The sequence below is a fragment of the Canis aureus genome, chromosome 26 (assembly GCF_053574225.1).
Source record: "Canis aureus isolate CA01 chromosome 26, VMU_Caureus_v.1.0, whole genome shotgun sequence".
In the NCBI taxonomy this organism is placed as follows: domain Eukaryota; kingdom Metazoa; phylum Chordata; class Mammalia; order Carnivora; family Canidae; genus Canis; species Canis aureus.
In genome coordinates this window covers 23,114,892-23,133,887 of record NC_135636.1, presented here as the reverse complement: position 1 = coordinate 23,133,887, position 18,996 = coordinate 23,114,892, and the positions used below count along the sequence as shown (strand labels likewise).

Sequence of the window (18,996 nt, the reverse complement as noted above, 5' to 3'; positions counted from 1 at the left end):
GGGAGGGGAGTCCCAAGGATTTTGATTTTTTTTTTTTTTTTTTTTTTGCAGAGGCCAGGCTCCAGGGAAGTGGACTGAGTCTGGAATGTAGGGCCCCCAGAGCCCAGGCTTCTGGTCCAATAGTCCCTGGCCTCTACAGAGCTGGGTCTATATAAAGCACATGTAGCAGAGACACCCAGCCTCCCTGGACAGAGGCCTCTCCTGATGCCCAGCATGACCTAGCCTCCCCAGGTGATAGGAGGTCAGTGACTACATGACCTTTGTTCCTGGGACTGATAGATTCTTGGGCTGGATCCCCTAGTCCTAAGGAATGGGGATAGCATTGGCACCTTCTGCTAAGGCTCTGGGGTCCTGGAGTAGATAGGGTAAGCTCAACGCAGGGCAGAAATTTGCAGGCTGCAAGAGTGCAGGAGGTCTGACTCTCTGACTCTGCCCCTGGGAGACCAAGTCCCTGGATAGGCTGTCAGTAGGCGACTGGCTATAAGCATCCTCATCTCAGGAGCTTCCTCTCACCAGAGACAGGATCTTGGCTTCTGGACCTGACCTGCTGAAAATGAAGAGGAGGGGTCACCCTGAGTCCTGGGACCCTCTTTCTTCCCTCAGTGAGGGCCAGTGACCCAGAAAAAGATACAACTTTTCTCTCTCCCACCCTGGGGGCTTCCAGCATCTGGTCTCTGTGACAACAGCTTTTCCACAGGTCATATCTCATTTGCATAATAACCCAAGCTCAGAAACCTCAGAGTAGGGGATGGGAGATAAGACAAGAGGACATCCATCACAGAGGTGGGTGGGTGAGGTGGGGAGGGCCCCACCTACCTTGTGGTTGCAGGCAGAGCAGCAAGGCAGAGGCTTCTCAAGGTGGCTCCTGGGCTCTGGCAGAGTTCTCCAGGTCTGAAGCAATGGGTGGGGGACAAATATTGTGACCATGGGCAGGAGTCCCATGGGCAGGGTGGGGCAGGGTGGGGCCCGGGGCCTCAAGGTACCTGGGTGCTGAATGGAAAGGAGGGGGGCCCATCTGGAAGGAGGTAGAAGGCAAGAGCCCATCCTTCACTTCCCTCCCCATCTCCCCCTGTGCCTCACTCACCCAGAGGCTGGGGCTCTCCAGTGGCTGCTGGGCCCAGCTCCATGGGGTGAATGCTGCTGGAGGGGCGGTCCCTATTTGGGCCATCTTTGGGCCTGAGCAGCAGGGCAAGAAGACAGGAGATTGGAACAGCGGTCCTGAGCAGGCGTACCAGCCCGAGTTCTGCCATGGATGAGCCTCTACCCTTCCATGTCACTCCCTTCAGTTCCCTTCCTGCTCCCTCCTGGGAGAGAGACCCCTGGGTTCCAGGCTCCAGTTCCAACTCCTGCCCTCCCAGATCCACAGGCACTTCTCTCTGGCCCTAACATTTCTCTCAAGCTCTCCCATCACCCCAGCATCCTGGCACCCCCCAGAGAGTGGCATCACTCAGGTTCCAAAGATGGGTGGACCTCCTCCCCAGTAGCAGCTGTACCTGTGCCCCTTGCCACTGGGGGCCCCTGCTGCCCTGGATGACTCCCAGCCATACTTAGCTGCCCTCGTCCCAGTGCCTCACCACTTCCCTTGCTATTTCTTGAAACAGTCTCTACTGTCCTCGAGACACTCTGCCGTAGTGATGGTGTGCGGTTGCCCCCGACCCTGCCCAGCCTCTTAAGCCCCCTTATGCTGACACAGTAGATTCTGACTACCCTGTTCCTCCCCCACACGCCTGCAATCACTGCTCATCATGTCAAAGCCCTCTTGGAACCTGGGACCCAGCTGGTGACATGCCCCTCTCTGGGATGCCCTCTGCCCAATCTCCAGCCCAAACCCTGTCCTTTCCCGCAGCTTGTCCGGAGAACCCCTAAGGCCAGGCTGTGTCAGCTGTGCCATAGGATGCCTCCCTTGCCCAACACCCCAGTGAAGGAGCAGGCATAGAGCAGCCATGCTTAGGTATTATGTGACCCTCCTGCCGGCTCATAGAGAACTGGATAAGGGGCAGGCCCTTGGCACAAGGGCAGCCAGCGATCCCTAAGCAGCGGTACGGAGTGGAAGGAGGTGCTGGGCATTTAGGGACTTGAAAGGTGTACAGAAGAGATTTAGGCAGAGGAAGTAGGAAAGGGCTAGAGTCATGAGAGGCTAGGAAAGTCTTGAAGGGCATAGTGGAGCGAGAAGTGCACGATGAACTGGTAGGTCAATGGCAGTCTAGGGTGAGGCAGCCCCCTAGCAGGAGAAAAAGAAGAGGTGGACAAGAGGGGCTGAACCACAGTCAAGGGGAGGGGTTGAAGGCCCCACGGGGATCTGTACCATCGGATCCACTGGGAGGCCACGGTAGCCTGCTCAAAGCTCCTTTCCACTGCCTCTACCCACCTCTGTGCAGCTGGGCACAAGGCTGAGGACCCCACCCCAGCCCCCCCAGGCCCAGCAGAGCTCTGCAGAGCAGGAACCACAGGAGTGGGCTCAGAGCATACCTGCTACAGGAGGGATCCCTCCTCAAGCCCCAGAGGCATTGCTGGAGACTGGATCTGGGCTGCCGGCAGCAGCACCAGGCCAGGCCAGCCCCTGGGAGTAGAGGCAGCAGGAAGCTAAGGATTACCCCCAGCAGGAAGGTCTTGTGGTCTGCGGACAATGGGGTAAGGCTGAGTCCTTAGCAGGTACACCACCCCAGTCCCTCCCCACTTGTGCCCCATGGACATACTTTCAGGCTGCATAGGACCACTGTCCACACTGCCACCAAATCCTGGCTTGTCACAGGAGGGCGGAGCCCAGCCCGGAGCACAGTGGCAGTTCTTGTTACTGTTGCAAACCTACAGGGAAGGAGAAGGAGGATCCCGTGGGATAAGGAACCTCAAGGCCACCCCCCCCAATCACTTTTCTGGCCACTCACCCCATGACCATGGCAGGTTGTTAGGCATTGCTCCAGCTCCAAGAAGGTAGTGTTTTGGCAGCGCCTGTTCTGGCACACCTATGGGCAGTGTGTGCACTGGGCAGTGAGGGGAGTGATGTTTAGGCCTGGAGGTCTCAAGCATTAGAGAGGGCCTGATGTGCAGGGCTCACCATTCTAGGTCCACATGGGGTGCCTGGCTCTACCAGGCCCAAGTCCAGCAGGTCCAGCTGGACGCCGGGCAGCAAGAACACTCCCCTACAGGTCACCTCCTCCCTGCCTAGCCCAACAGAGGAGTCCACGGGCACCGTGTGTGGTGGGAGTGGGTGCTGCTCCCCTCCCAGGCACTGCAGCTTCCCGCACTGTGCATCTCTGGGGAGGAGAGTGCAGGGTGATCAAACAGCGAGAAGTATCTTTGCCCTAACCTACCCAGCTTCCTCTCCCTCCCCTCCACTCCCCACCTCTGCGCACAAGGTACGAAGCCACCCTTGCCGTCCTGGCCACAGTTCCCGTGGGCGTCTCCCGCCGAGTTCACGATCTGGAAACAGAGCTCTGGGGCTGGGCTGGAGCCTGAGGAAGCATGGGCGACACCGCGCTGGCTTCAGTCCCCCCCCCCCCTTCTCTAGAGTAGAAAACAGCGCAGATCCCAGGATGGTGCGGGTGTTCCCGGTAGTCTCACCAGGCCCCCAGAGCTGCTGGCACTGCTCCTCGAGTGTAGGACACGCGCCATCCCAGCAGTAGCCCCGGCCGCTGGCACAGGGCGAGCCGTCCAATAGGTAAATGTCCGGGGGGCAGTAGGGGGAGGCGCCGGTGCAGAACTCTGGGAGGTCACAGTCGCCCACAGCTCGGCGGCACGGCACGCCGGCCGGCTTCAGCTATGCAGGTGACCGGGTGGAGGGAGGGTGGCCGAGGCACAGAGACAATGGACAGGGAGAGATCCACCCCGGTAGCGCGGTTCAGAAGCCGGAGGGCCAGGCGGGAGGCCGACGCCCCCGGGGCGGAGCAGAGCCCGCACTCGCCCGGGACCCCGAGCGCGCCCCTCAGCCAAGGCCGACAGGCCTGCTCGCGAGCGCCCCCTAACCTCACCCCAGCCTCCCACGCCCTCACCAGGCAGCGCGCGCAGCAGTCCCCGTGGCTGCACTGGGCCCCCGCGCGCAGCGAGCAGTTGTGCGCGAGGCAGCAGGCGTCCTGGCATTCCTGGAGCCGAAAAGGGGTTGTGGGACCAGGTGAGGACGCCGCGCCCCACACCTCGGGGAGAGGGGGAGGGGAGGGGGAGGGGAGGGGAGGGGGAGGGGAGGGGGAGGGGGCGGGCGGGGCGCCAACCTCGGGCCCGGACCCGACCTGGCTGGCGCCGCAGTCACACTCCTCGCCCTCCTCCACGAGGCCGTTCCCGCAGCGCGCCCGAGGCACTAGGAGCCTGGAGTCCGGCGCGTTGGAAAGGCACGCACCGCCCCCCTTGCGGAAGAAGGCGCGCAGCTGGCGTCGGCTGCAGGCGCTGAAGACGCGCGGGAACGGGTGCCTACGAGGGGGCAAGGGCGTCGGGCGTGCGGGGACCGCCACCTCACCCCGGCCCATCGCCGGCCCCCTCCCACCACTACCCGCTGTGCTCGGCCACCCAGCCCCTGGATGCGCGGACACCGCCTAAGCGACAGGCGGCCCGGATCCCCTCGAGGCAGGGCCCAAAGAGGGCAAGTGACCTGCGCAAAGTCCCGGGGCGAGCCGGCGGTGGGAGGGTGTGACGCCAGGACCAGGCTGCCCAGGAGGGCGAATCGCGACCTGGGAGCGGTGACTCCCGGGGGTGGAGAATCCTCGCTAGAATGTTCTGGAAGTAACCCGTATACTTTTGGGAATCCACTTTTTCCGAGTTTCCTCCTTCTAAGCATTATAAAGCACTCTCGAGGGGGATATGATCCTATCCTCGTCTTAGGGAAGACGAAATGGAGGGATGAGCGTTTCTCCCAAAGAAAGGCCCCCGAGGAAGGCCCCGGGGCCAGCGAGCCTCCCCCACCCCCCACCCCGACCGCCGCGGCGTCCTTGGTACCCGGTGGCCGCAGCCATGACGCAGCCGCCTTGCTCAGCCGCCGCCTCCACGCAGCAGCCCTCAGGGTCGTGGCCGAGGCCAAGGCTGTGACCTATCTCGTGGGCCATGGTGGCTGCTGCGCCAATGGGGAGCTCTGAGTGGTCCTGGGAGGGAGTGGGGATGGTCACTGCGGGGCCGCGGGGCCGCTTCATCCCCCTCCTGTCCGGCTGGAGCTCACCGTGCTCACGCCTCCCGAGCTCTCGGCGCGACACATGCCCTCGATGGGCGCCAGGCCCACGGTGGCGCCCCGGAAGGCGCGGCCCCTGCAGACGGGATGCAGCGTGACCCGGCGGGCCAGGATTCTGGGCAGCCAGGCGGGGGCCCCGCGTGGGCTCGGAGGCACCCACGTGAGCAACTGCGCGGAGTCGTGTGGCCGCCGTGCCCACAGCCCCCGGCGCCACTGCAGGAAGGCCCAGAGCGTGGCGTTCGCGTCCGGCGAGACGCGGCTCTGGTCCTGCTCCGTCCACACTTCCAGGCCGGTCAGTGCCACCTGAATGTCCAGAGTCCTGAGAATCTGTGGACGGGACATGGGGGAGGACAAGACGTGCCACCGTGCCGTCCGCCTCCGTGGTAGTGCCCTCTCTTCTCTGCTCCCATCCCTGTCCTCATGCCCACGCCTCCCACATCCCGCTAGGACTTGCCAGCCCATGTCAGAGTCACCCCCATTAGGGCTCTCTTCCTGCCCACCCCAACCTGGTCCACATAGTTGGCCACCTCCAGGAGGCGCTGTTTGGTGTGGTTCAAGTTCCGGTGCTGGGTTAAGAACTGGAAAGGCAGACAGACATAAGAGGGTGTGACAGGCTGCACTAGCCCCATCCCACCGCCAACCCCCTGGGGCCGCTGGCTCACCAGTGTGTGGTCAGCCACTATGTACAACTCCAGGAACTTTGGGCTCTTGCGGACCTCCCGCCTCTCCTGGGGAGAGGCAAGGGTGACCCTCAGTGGCAGGCTGCTGGGCTTGAGTCCTGACCACTAACCCCAATTCCCAGGAAGCACAAAGCTAACTTTAAAAATTGCTAGAATGTGTTTCTTCAGCCTCCAAATAAAAATATCAGGATCAGAGGCCCTGAACTGGGACTGTGTATTCCTCTCTCTTCCAATTTGGGGGGCTATGGATACTGCATTCCCATTCCCACCCCCTATCTGTGCCCCTGACCTTGATCTGAGTGGCACGAGAAAGGCTGGCCATATCCCCTTTGTTCCTGGCATCCCTGTGGCCACAGGCCCTTTTCCAGCTAAGCAGCTGCTGGGTCTGGAACATCTTGTGAGTGATGAAGTCCTCAGAGTCTCCAGCTGACCATGGATGCACATAATAACTGGCATTGCAGCCCAGTGTAATCAGGCCTCTGGGGTGCAGAGGAGTGCAGAGGAGGGTGTGAGGGGACTGTCTCTCCAGCCCCAGGTCCAGCCCCCTCCCCCAGAACTTCTCACCTCATCCCAGAGCAGGTGCTGAAGACTACCCAGGAGTCAGGGAAGCCCCTCACGTGCCCATGGTAGTGGCAGTGGTCCTGGAGAGCAAGGGACCCAGCCCCAAAGCTCAGCCAGGGCTGAACTGGGAGGGGCCAGAGAGAGGGCATGGTGGGGGGGCTGGCTCCTGCCTCTCCTTAAGAACAGGAGGAGAATGGGAAAGGAATGGTAGAAAGGTCTTCAGGAAGTTCACTCCCCAGCACCTCTTACCCTGTCCTCAGAGCCCATGAAAGTATCTCACCGTGTGGTTGGGGACCAGCACCACTGGCTGCCCATCTGGATTATAGTGGGTTTCTGTGTATCCTGGGGCCAGCAGCCTGCTGGGAGGGGGTGTTGTAGGAGTCACCTAATTCTGCCCACCTAATTCTTCCAGGATGTCCTCCAGCCCTCCTCCCTGAATGCTGATTGAATTGCTCAGTGAGTGAGGCACAGGGCACTGCAGAAGCACCCAAATGTATCCTAGGGAAGGGACAAGAGTCACTGTGTGTTGCCCAGGTCAGAAAAACCCTGGGCTAGAGGGAAAAAGGTGGAGGGCAAGAAGGAGCCTTGGCAATGTCAGAGCTGTGGGAAGTGGGAGTGTGGGAAGCACCCCAGAGGAGCAGGAATGGGGAGAGTTGCCGTTCCTTGTGGGGCATGTGATAGGTGGCTGGGTCTACAGGTCTAGGGAGGGGCAGGAGGGAGGATTCAGGAGACACCAATGAGGAGGAGGTGGGAGCCAGGGAAGTGCATCCCACCAAGGAGGAGGTGGGAGCCAGGGAAGTGCAGTGACCTCCACCTCCCCAAGTGGCCCTACCTTATGCTCAGCCTCGGTGGGCATCTGATCAACCCTCTCTCTTCTTTTTTCTTCCCTCCGAGATCCTTCAGGCCTTCTCTGGCCCTTAGACTCCATATATCTCCCCAACTATCCTTCAGTGATGCTCATCCCACTCTTCCAGAGAATCCCCACCTGCCCACAGCTGCTCCTGCCTGCCCACCTGCCCCATCCCCACTTTCTTCAGCCCCCACTCCAGTAATGATTCTACCTTCCTTCTCCATCTCTCCCTTCCCACCAAGGTGAATCAACCATGAGTCAATTTCTCTTCTGTAAAGAAAATCCTCAACCTCTATCTTCCCTTGATCTCTTTACTGCCAGACACTTCAGAGAGCTTTGATGCCTGCTTTTCTACCTCCTAGTCTTTCCTTCACCTTCTCCAGCTTAGCTCCCCTATCCCCACACACACTCAGTTGGAAGAGTGGATGATGTGGTCACCCCCTTTCATGTGTGGGGACATTGAACCCCAGAGGAACTATGATTAGATGTGGTGGAACTAGAGTCTGTTCCTGGTACATCTGGCTCCATGGGGGAGAAGTCAACATGTGTAGAGTGCTTGGAACAAGTCCCTTCAATGAAGCAAGCACTCAATAATAATAGCTGTTGGTAATTCCATCTGGATAGTTTTCAGACCCCATGCTCCATCTTGGACACGCACCCCACCCAGCCCTACTTTGCTTGCTCATTCACCAGCTCAGAATCTTTAGCTTTGCACCACCCTGGACACTCAACCTTAAAATGGCCTCTGTGATCTGGCCCTACAGGGACTCCCAAACTTGTTTCCTGCTGCTACCTTCCCTGCAGATGGAGACCCTCCAGGCAAGCCAGACAAATTGCTGCCTTCTGAATGTGTCTTGATTTGATAGCCACAGCACCTTTGTCCCTGCTATTCTTCAGCCCAGAGCACTTACCCATCTTTGGAATCCATCTTGGATTATCTGTTCGTTCACTCAGCACACCCTGTGAGCACCCACTGAGTGATGCTCACTCATTTCTGTCAGGAAGCTAACAAGGTGCTCCTGGGGCTGGAATGAGGGGTGTGCCCCACAGCAGCCTACTTCAGCCTTGAGGGAGCTGGTCATGTGTTGGTATGACCCTTCCTGTCACCTCTGTCTCTGCCTCTAGGGCCCCCTCCAGCCTCCCTCACATGTTTCCCTCAGTCCCTGCCCCCAGCACTGATTCCCATCCGCACCACAGGCAGAGGCTGTACTAGGCTCCCAGCCTCCTCCCTGACCTGGTACTCACTGGTTCTTCTCCAGCTCCAGAAGGAGCTCCTGCCCTTTAGCCTCCACGGCCACCAGCCCTGTGTCTAGCTTCGAGACCTGGGCAAGAAGGAGAGCAGGGCTGAGGGGCCAGATGGGATGTGGAGTTGGCAGGTGAGGGAGAGCACAGGAGGCTAGGAGCAGCAGGCTCCCCATCTGCCACGGAGGGTATGGGCAGGTGTGGGGGAGAGAACATGCAGACAAATACAGTCCCAGACTCAGGACGGTTTTGGTTCTGACGACAGCCATCTGACAGTGGCCTGCTGAGTGAACACTGCGTCCCCAAAGAGATGAGACAAGGGGTCCCAGAAAGTTTCCCTGCGTTCCTGGGCCCTTCCTCTGGCCCACCCTCCTGTTTCACAGCCAGAAAGCTTCCTCCAAGTGGGGAGGGGTTCTGAAGATGATGGCTGAGGGAGGTTGGGTCGGTGGGCTCGGTCCTTACAATATCTTGTTTCTGCATCTTACTGCTCCCACTCCCCGTAGAATTCAGACTTTACTCCCTCCTCCTACAATTCTGGCAAACTGAAAATTTCCCTGGCCTCCTGCAGACCTGCCCCACACCTGCTTCCCTGAGCCCATGAAATAAACATTAATCCCCCTTTCCAGGCCACGAGGAAAACATCTCAGCTAGACGGCCCAACCCGCCAGCCTCTCCTCCCGCTAGCCTCTCTGCCTCTCCCACCCTGTGGGAATGCCCCATCTGCCCCGCCTTGTCCACTCTGCCTGGCTGGAGGCCCAGAGTTGGAGCTGGCCCAGGAGCGTGCTGGAGAGCTGCGTGTCTCCAGAACGCTGGCCCTTCCCTTCTATCCCACCATGCATCGGGCTGGGCCCCAGGCCAAGGGGCTCAGATTCTTTGGGGGGGCCTTTTCTCTGCAGGTAGGGAGCAGACAACTCCCCACCCCAGCCAAGAGACACCCCCTCACCACCACTAAGGCCCCCAAGCATGAGCTCAGGTGGCCAGAACACCACTTACTTAATTGGAGAAAGGTTTGCACCAAGCACAAACAGCAGCCCCAGATGGAAAGCCTCCTCCTACTTCAAACCCAGCCCAGGCTCCCCTCTTTCTCTCCTTCTGCAGCCCTGCTGTCCTTGCTTCCTGCCCTCTTGGTGACCCTGCTGCTCACTCTGCACCCCATCCCTAACGTGAAGTGTGGGTATTTCCTGCCTCTTGGACAGGACTCCCTGTCTCAACTCTGCTGTCCTCATCTTGGCAGGCTTCCTGGAGGCAGGCGAAAAAGCAAGGCCCTCTGGGATGTGCTTCCTCATCACAGCCCAGGCTGGCCTGGAAAGGAGGTCTACAGTCAGTGTGACCACAGCCTGTGCACCCAGCCTTCCCCTCTGCTGGTGATGTCCAGGACAACCCACTTGGAGCTGGAGCCAGCACCATGCTTGACTACTTGAATGGGGGCCCCTGAGGGTCTGGGGGATGCAGTAAGGGTTCCAGGTTAAAAACTGCTGGGCCTCTGGGGGCCTTCTAGCCTTCTCCACGGTGCTCTCCTGCCTTCCTCCCTGCTGGCTTGGACAGTGGGTTGTCCTCTCTAGCCTGAATATTCAGGATGAAGATGGCTCTCTAGATTTGGGGGACATTGGTCAATGATTAGAAGTCTTTCAGACCTAAATGGGCTTCTGGGGTCCCGGTCTCAGGCTGTGTGACCTTGGGCCCTTTCTGCAACCTCTCTGAGCTTCAGTTTGCCCCTCTGTGAAATGGGCCTCCCGGTTTGTAGCACAGGTGTGTGACGCATACAGCTGGGGACATGGTTATTCCGGAAGTGCATGATGGGTGGGTGTTGGCAGGAAGCTGAGTCAGAGCATCCTGGAAAAGAGAAATCAGGGGCACCTGGGGGCACTAGGAGAGGGACCAGTGCCCCCTGTCTGGAAGTGGATTCTGCATGAGCCAGGGAGGCTGAAGTTTTCCTGGAGGGCACCATATGTCCACAGGGTAACATGTTCTGCTAAACTTTGCAAAAAGGAGATATTTTGGGGTTTTCTTAAGAGGTCCCTGAAAAGTTTCAGCCCCACAAATTCTGGCCCCACCTCTACCTGGCAGGGTGGGGGTGGCCTGGATAATTCTGGGATGGAGGGAGCAGAGGGATGTGAGGGAAGAAGCCTGAAAATGACTTCCATGTGTGCAGGCTCATGTGATGGAGAGATCTCCCCACCCCCACCTGCCAGCCCTCCGGGAAAGGGGCCTAAAGGACCCCAGCCAAACTGCCATGCTGAAGTTTGGAGGAGGGGCCAAGGGGCTGGGAGACCCTGGGCCCCTGCAGAGGGAAGGGGAACCTGGCACTGACCGGCTCCTCCCAGGTGACCTTGCTTCGGATTTGTCCATCCAGGATCCAATGCAGGGTGACTGGCTCTCCAGGGTTGTTTCCTAGGGAAAGGACAGAGTAAAAGATGAGGAACACAGGGGAGTGGGGATGAAGGAGGGAAGAGGTTGCAAGACACCAGCCAGGTGGGACGGGTGACTCCAATATTCAAAAGTGTAGCCTGGAGAAGGGTGGCCACCTATGGGGCACCCAGTGCTCTGGATGGCTCTGAGCAGCCACCAGAGAAGTGACGGGAGAGAGGGGAGCCTGGGAAGGATAGCTTAGCTGGGGAAAGTGGGAACCCTACGGACCTGGGGGAGGCTTGGGGGTCAGAGGTCACAAAGAAGAACTCAAGGCCCCTAGTGCAGAAGGGAAGGAAGAGGAAAGGCAGCCTTGGGTATTTTTAGTCTGGATAGCAGATGCCTTTGGGGTGAGCGATCTGTGTAGAGAGGACGCTTGTGTCTTCTCGCCAAATGAGAAAAACAACAGCCAGATGTCTGAGGAGGCCCACCTTGCCCAGAGCTCCCCTTGGGGGCTTCATGCTGGAAGCAGGACTTCCAGGCACCCTAGGTCAGCAGCCCCTTCCCGGGGTTCTTCAAGGTGGAGAGAGGCCTGGGGGACAGAGCCTGTGTGCTCCCAGGCCGGGTATGCTTAGGGGGGCTCTGGAGGAGTACCAGAGCCAAGCATTACTCAGAAGGCTCTGGAATGCTCCCCTGGAATGCTCCCAGTCTCCCACCCCACAGTGGGTCCAGCAGCTCTCACCACACCCGCCCTGCAGGAGGCAGGCCCCAGGCAGCCCAGAGCCTGTAGGCAGCCCTCCCTGCCCTCTGACACAATCCCAAGGGAAGCAAGCCCAGCTCCCAGAACTGACAGCTCCCCAGCACCCACCCAGCCCTGACCCTAGGCTGAGATGGCTGACTTGGGAAGTGGCCCAGCTCCTGTCAGGCTACCCCAGCTCCTTTCTCTACCCCCGTCTTCTCCCCCAAACCCCATCAACAAAGACCCAGAATAGCAGCCACCGGATGCTCTAGGAGTCCTCTTCCTCCAGGAAGCCCTCCCTGTTTGGATGAGCAAGTTGCCACAGTGGGGGAGGGATTTGAGTAAATCTGAGAGGAGAGGGAAGTGGGGGGGGGGGGGGAACCAGTCCAGAGAGGACTTAACTGGGTGTGGAGAACTACCTCTTGCTGGCCCTAGGCCTCCCAGGTAGGGAGGGGAGGGTGTGCCTGTGTGTATGTGTGTGTGAGGGTTGGGGTTCTCTTCATGGCACCCCTGAGAAGGGAGAAGGAGACAGAGTTGGAGCTGTGATGATGAGGGTTAGGGAAACCAGGGGAGCCACTGTGGTGTTGTGGAAGCACAGAGCCCCTCTCCACTCCTCCCAGGGATCATGTCACTTCTCCTGACCCCAGGCTTAGGAGGAGAGAGCAGCCATCCCCAAAGGCATGAGGGCTGTCATCTCACCCTCTCCAGTGAGACCCAGAACAGAACAGGTCTCCCTACTGGGTAACCCCAGCAGTGCTCTGGAACCCAGAGCCCCCAGGGTGCCCAGCCCACCTGGGGCATTCCTGCCTCCTCCCAGCTGTCCGCCCAGTCCCTCCATAGGCACTTCCTGTACAGGACTGAGGACTCGGTCAGTCCTCCTACTCACAGGGTTGTGGAGGTTATCCCAGGGCCCCTTCTGTCTGAAGCGCCCTTCTCTATCTTTCCTTTTTTTTTTCTTCTTCTCTATCTTTCCAAACAAGGCAACAATATCAACAACAACAACAACACACACACACACACACACACACACACACACACACTCACACACAGTCCCAAGGCCCTGGGATATGCTGAGGGCTGAGGGTGAGTGTGTGCATGAGGGTAGAGGCCACAGCTGGTCCCCTAGTCTGAGGGCAAAGCAGGGACTCCAGGGAACCAATGGGCTGGATCTTAGGGATGGAGGTACAGGAAAGCCCACACTGATGGATGGGGTCTGGGGCTGGTCAGAGCACAGAACCCTGGCAGAGGGGTTTGGGCAGCTGCTCGGAGGCGGCCCTCCCACTCCCGCCCCCCCCATGGCTTTGCCATTGCCACTGTGGCAGCTGCGCAGGGTCAGTCTGGGCCCCAAGGCCAGCCCAAGTACAGCTGAGAGTCCCTGGGCAAGTCCTACAGAGACCCTCTCCGGCCTCCCAGTCCCCGTGGGGTGGGGGGCGATGGGGGAGTGCGGGTGGTTCGGGCCCTCCAGCCCCTGACAGCGACCCCGCCTGCTCCGCGGGGCGCCTCGCACTCACCTTGAAACGCCTGGGCCCCCCGCAGCGGCAAAGGCAGCCTCAGGAACAGCAGCAGCAACAGCCACGCCCGCGACCCTCGAGCTCTCGGAGGCCCCGGCCCACAGCTGTGCGCGCCTCGGCCTCCACGCGGCCGCTCCCGGCTCCTGCTCCGCCCGGGCTGGCTCCCGGCCGACCCACACCCAGAGCCGCCCGCCCGCCGCCTCCCGACCCCCCAGCGCCGCCCCGCACGGAGCCCCGCAGCCCGGCCGCCGGACCTCGTGCGCCCTCGGGGGGCCGCCGCGGCCGTCAAGGGTGGGAGCCCCCGCTGCATCCGTGCGGCCCCTCGGGGACCCGCGCGCGCCGGCCGCCGGTACGTCTCCGCGCCCTCTCCTCGCGGGGGCGGAGCGGGGGTGGAGTGGGGCTGGGGCGGGGCCCCTCGGAGGAGCCTCTGAGGGCCACGGGGTGCGGGGGAGACCAGGGCTGGGGGGCCCCGCGGCTGCTCGGGTCTGCGCAGGGAGCGCCCCCTTCCGCGGTCTCCGGCGAGGACCTCTGCCCCGCCTGGCCCCCAGTCCTGCTCAGGGGGGCCCGGCCAGGGCCCGGCGGGAGATGCCTCGGGCGGGGGGCGGGCACCCGCGAGGGCGAGGGGCAGGTGCCGCGGCGTCTCGGGCTCGCGTCCGCGTGGCGGTGGCCGCCTGCCCCGGTGCCCGCGTCGCGGAGGGGGGCGGGGGGGCCTCCGCGCTGCGGGCTCGGTCCCGGCAGAGGTGAGGCGGCCCAGGGGCGCGCGGGGGCGGGGGGCGGGGGTAGCCCTGGGCCCTGGCGGCGGCCGGAGCGAAGAGTTGCGCAAAGCCGCAGACTCCCAGACTGCGGGGGATACTTTCTTCTCTGGCAACATCTGTTTCTTCTTTTAAAGGTTTGTTTGTGTACTGAGTAGTTAAGTTCGGAGAGTAGCCAGGATTCTGATAGCGAGGGATGTTAACTTTTTAAAATGAAATTAATTAGTTAATTAATTAATTAATTGAGGGGGTAGGTAAGTACGAGGGGGAGGGAGAGGGAGAGAGAATCTCAAGCAGACTCCGTGCTGCCCGAGGAGCCTGGACTCAGCCTCACCACTGGACAGAGCGACCTCAGTGGAAACCAAGAGTTCCTCGCTCAACCAAATGAGCCACCCAGGCGCCCCAGGAGGGTTGTTAATTTTAGGCAAATCTACTTGTTTTTTGAGAACAAATGCGGTGGTCAAGTTAGGAGAGTTCCTGCAGTGACGGAAACCTCTGTTAGTTTGATTCAAACATTAAAAATACCGTAAGATGTTAAGCGGTCAGCCCTGCCTTTTCTGCCCATCCTCTCAGCCCACATCCCCCAACCAACGCGAAGCCACTATCCTTAGCTTCTTGTGTAGGCTTTAGATTATTTTATGCACGCAAGACAATACAGACCTATTTTTTCTCTTAGCACTTCTCTGCATAGCAGGCTAGGTGATGGGGACTTTTCTCTGCACTTTTTTTCCTCCACTTACTACACTTTGCAGATCCTTCATATCAGTGCGTTTAGAGTGGCCTTATGGTTGTTACTGTTATCCTATTACTTTGGGCTTTAGATAGAATTTACATACAATAAAGTGCACCTGTTCTAAGTGTCCAGTTAGATGAATGTTATAAATTCATATGCCTCTGTAATCACCGCTGTAATCAAACCAAGTAAGAGTTTGTCCACACTCTGGACAGTGAGCTAATAAAACTGACACTGAGCTTTTGCAGGGAAGAAGGATAGGCGATTTATTGGTATAGCACCACCCAAGGAGAATGGGAAGCTAATGCTCTAAAGTCCCAAACTCCCCAACAGCTTGCAAGTGAAAGTGTTTAAGTGCAAAATTGGGAGACAGGGGTGTCCTGAGAAGGTGGGTGCCTTTGACTGGAGGCCCATGAGGTCAGGTGAGCAGGTGTTCTGGTGCAACTTTGTCCGGTCCTCTGGGAAGTCTTTTTCATCTCAAGCAACTTGGAATCTGAAAAGTATATTTATTCTTTATGATAGAGGTTTCATTAAGTACATCCAGTGATAATATCTTTAGGATAATGCTGATTAATTAAGCTTGGAAGCTAGTGGGTTGAATTCCTGCAGGTTCCTTGGCCTGTCTAACCCAGCTATGCCTGGAGACAATAGGACTTCTAGTGACCATTCTTTCTGCATTGGTGAAGTGGATGCTGGCTTCAATTTCCATCACCCCCAAAAAGTTCCCCTGTGTCTCTCCCCAGTCACTCTCTCCCACTCCCAGTCCCAGGAAACCACTGATGTGCTCTGTGCCTACACATGAGTTTTGCCTTTTCCAGAACTTCATATAAATGTTATCATAAAGCATGTACTCTTTTATGTCTGGCTTCCTCCTCTCTGTTTTTGAGATTCATTTACACCGTTTCATGATCAGTAATTTGTTCTGTTGTAGTGCCAAGTATGTTCTGAGGGGAGCAGGGATTCTCTATTCTCCAGTTTGGCATTTGGGTTCTTTTCTGGTATGAGACTCTTCTACATACAGCTGCTATGAAGTTGCTGTGAAGTCTTTGTATGAATAGATGTTTTCGTTTCTCATTTCTCCTTTGTCAAGACCCAGAAGTCGAATGGGTCACATGGCAAGGACATATTTAAGTTTTAAAGAAATTCTTCTCCAGGGGCACCTGGGTGGCTCAGTGGTTGAACATCTGCCTTTGGCTCAAGTTGTGATCACAGGGTCCTGGGATCGAGTCCCACATTGGGCTCGTTGCAGGGAGCCTGCTTCTCCCTCTGCCTATGTCTCTGCCTTTCTCTGTGCGTCTCTTTGAATGAATGAATGAATGAACAAGTCATCTTTTAAAAAAAGAAACTATTTTCCAAAGTGAATGCACCATGTTGCATTCCCACCAGCATTGTAGGAGAGTTCTAGTTCCTCTGCATCCTCACCAGCACTTAGTGTTGTCAGCCTTTTTGATCTTAGTTATTCTAGTGGGTGTGCATCCCCACTGTTTTTCTATAGTTGAATGCTTCCACTTGTTCGTATAGTCCCCTCTTGGACATATAAATGGTTTCCAGCCCTTCCGCTACTTGCAAATCATGCGGTGATGGATAATTTTATACACAAACTCATCTGTGAGATAATTTCCTACAAATGGGTTTCCTGGGTCAAAAGATATGTATTTTTATGATTTAAGAGGATACACTTAAATTGCACTACAATTTGTGCAAATTATAGTTGCGCCAGCAACATCTAGAGTGCTTCTTTGCCCACAACCTTACCAACACAGTTCTCAAACCATGTTATGCTTCTCTGAAGGTGAAAGTGCAGTCTTATGTTTGCATTTCTCCTAGCAGTGAGCTTGGATAACTGTTCAAACATTTAAGAGCCATTTGTATTTCCTGTTACCTGAATTGCCCGTTCACAGCCACAGCTCATATTTCTATTGAGCTGTTGATCTTTCTTGTAACAACTTGAAGGAACTTTTTTATAAGGGAAATTCCTCTTTTGTCTGGAGTGTGAGCTGCAAATATTTTTCACAGTTTGTGAAATGCATTCAGCCTGTTGTGTGTGGCTTTAGGTTCAGTTGTTTTCATTGCTAATTAGCACCCAATTGTGTGAATATAACATTTTTTTCATTGATTCTACTGTTGCTGGACATTAGGGTGGTTCCTAGTTTTGAGATGTTAACAAAAAATGCTGCTGTGGCAGTGTTCACAATAGCCAAACTGTGGAAAGAGCCCAGATATCCATCGACAGATGAATGAATAAAGAAGATGTGGTGTTTATATACAATGGAATATTCCTCAGCCATAAAAAAATGAAAGAGAAAGAAAGAAAGAAAGAAAGAAAGAGAAAGAAAGAAGAAAGAAAGAAAGAAAGAAAGAAAGAAAGAAAGAAAGAAAGAAAGAAAGAAAGAAAGAAAGGAGAAATCTTACCATTTGCAACAACCTGGATGGAACTAGAGGATATTATACTAAACAAAATAAGTCAATCAGAGAAAGACAATTATCATATGATCTCACTCATGTAGAATTTAAGAAACGAAACAGAGGAGCATAGAGGAAGGGAGGAGAAAATAAAACAAGATGAAATCAGAGAGGGAGACACACCATAAGAGACTCTTAAGCATAGAAAACAAACTGAGGGTTGCTGGAGGGGTGGGGGATAGAGTAACTGGGTGATGGGCATTAAGGAGGGCACATGATAGAATGAGCACTGTATATTATACACAACTGATGAGTCACTGAACTCTACCTCTGAAACTAATAAAACACTATATGTTAATTAATTGAAATTAAATTAAATTAAATTTTTAAAAAACAAAATACAGAGCATTGCCACACAAAAAAAGTGCTGCTATAGACATTTATGTGCATGTGGCCTCACCTTCCTGCCTTTGCCTGTCTTGCTCCCTTTACTGATTCCCCCTTGGAGCACAGCCTGACATCGCTTGCACATGAAACTTCATGCTGGGGAACCAGACCTAATATAGACATAGACAGCTTTGGTCATGCTGGGGCTCCCATGTGGGCAAGGCTGGAGAGACATCAACTCCTCCCTTTGTGGATGATGAAATGGGTTCACCACAGGTGCTGCTAGCAGCAGAGGCCACCCTCCCAGCACAGAATTCCCTGATCCAAGGGCTACATGAGCAGGGGTTGGGGGTGGGTGGGCAGAGAACAAGGCATTTTGTCACACCCTGGATCCATTTTGTGATCTTTTAGGGAGGATTTGGGGAAGAATCAGGGTGGACGAGACATCTAGGCTTCCATCTTGACCCAGGAGAACAAGAGATTCCAAAAAAAAAAAAAAAAGGATCGTGAGGAAGGGGAAATGATGGAGACATAGTCCTCACCATGGTAAAGGGGTCCTGAAGAGGAAGAAGAGAGAGGCAGCTAAGAAAGCCCCAGAGATTAGGAAAGCAGGGCAACACCAAATGTTCAGCCTGGAAGGACCTGGTGAAGACTTGGAGGTGGCTTGAGCCCTAAATAAGCTGGGGGTCAGGAAAGCAGAGCAGGCTCCCAGAGCAGCCAGACTCTGAACACCAGTGGGAGGCTACAGTGTGGGAGGCAGGGCCTAGTCCTCTGGGGGAGAAAATAGCAAACTGGTGAACTCCTCTTCCTACTGTAGATCTAGGCTTTGGTGCCTCTTTGTCAAGGGGGTCCTTTCTGACCCAACGCCTGGTCACTCTTCCCTGCATATACTTCTCCCTGCCCATTTCCTTGTCTCTCTTCCCCAGATCCTGAGCTCCATGGGGTCTGGGGCTGTCTTTGTTAACTGCCTGGCACAGGATTGGGCACCCAGACAGTGCTAATAAAAGAAGATGAACATGTAGCCTAAGAGCCATGTGGGAATTGGAGCCATCCTTGCAAAGTGGACGCCTCCCCAATCCAGATGAGCTATGCCCAAATATATCTGAGGAATTTTCTGCAGAAATCTCAGAGCAACTATTTATTTGGCGGTTGCAGAAGAGAGGGTGGGGCCACTGAACCAAAGTTAAGGAAGATGGATCCTACAAGTAGCCACTGTGGGAAAGACGATTTCTCGAGTGGCTTGCTAGAGTCATTCTCCAGAGGAACGTTGGAGAGTGTCCCGGGAAGAAGGCAAGCCAATGAGAGTTAAACCTTTGAAGTGCTCTCGTAATGGGTGACGTTCACCATGTGTAAACAGGACTCCTTCTGAAGAGTGACCCACAACAGGGTGACTATAAACGTTTTCCTACAAGTCTCACAGTGAACGCAGCCCTTAATTCTTCTGTGTAAAATACCCTGGGGTGGAATGTCAGGGTCATAGGGCAAGAGTATTTTAGCTCTAATAGATTACGTCAGACAGTTTTCCAGACTCATCATGCATTCTATATGATTCTATTTTTTTTTAAGATTTTATTTATTTATTCATTAGAGACACAAAGAGAGACAGGCAGAGACAGGCAGAGGGAGAAGCAGGCTCCATGCAG

General features: G+C 56.2%; 2 protein-coding genes across 3 annotated transcripts in view; both read right to left on the bottom strand.

Moving 5' to 3' along the window:
* Nucleotides 1–19: 19 nt before the first annotated feature.
* ADAM33 (ADAM metallopeptidase domain 33) lies at nucleotides 20–13,949 on the bottom strand. Its single transcript, XM_077874103.1, has 22 exons — nucleotides 13,079–13,949; nucleotides 10,794–10,873; nucleotides 8,486–8,562; nucleotides 6,671–6,749; nucleotides 6,394–6,470; nucleotides 6,119–6,308; nucleotides 5,812–5,877; nucleotides 5,656–5,727; nucleotides 5,310–5,476; nucleotides 5,141–5,225; nucleotides 4,924–5,066; nucleotides 4,224–4,401; nucleotides 3,990–4,079; nucleotides 3,562–3,757; nucleotides 3,344–3,452; nucleotides 3,056–3,254; nucleotides 2,886–2,963; nucleotides 2,697–2,805; nucleotides 2,470–2,617; nucleotides 1,085–1,176; nucleotides 817–891; nucleotides 20–547 (listed from the first exon to the last, which is right to left on the bottom strand). The coding sequence occupies exons 1-21, from the start codon at nucleotides 13,947–13,949 to the stop codon at nucleotides 854–856; spliced, it is 3,144 nt and encodes a 1,047-aa protein (XP_077730229.1). The 3' UTR covers nucleotides 20–547; nucleotides 817–853.
* An 854-nt stretch (nucleotides 13,950–14,803) lies between these two features.
* The window catches only part of SIGLEC1 (sialic acid binding Ig like lectin 1), a 29,298-nt gene continuing 25,105 nt past the window's right edge, over nucleotides 14,804–18,996 (bottom strand). For both annotated transcript variants that reach the window (XR_013365021.1, XM_077872376.1), the window contains exon 23: nucleotides 14,804–15,056. The gene's annotated coding sequence lies outside the window, so the exon portion shown is untranslated. The remainder of the gene's footprint in view (nucleotides 15,057–18,996) is intronic.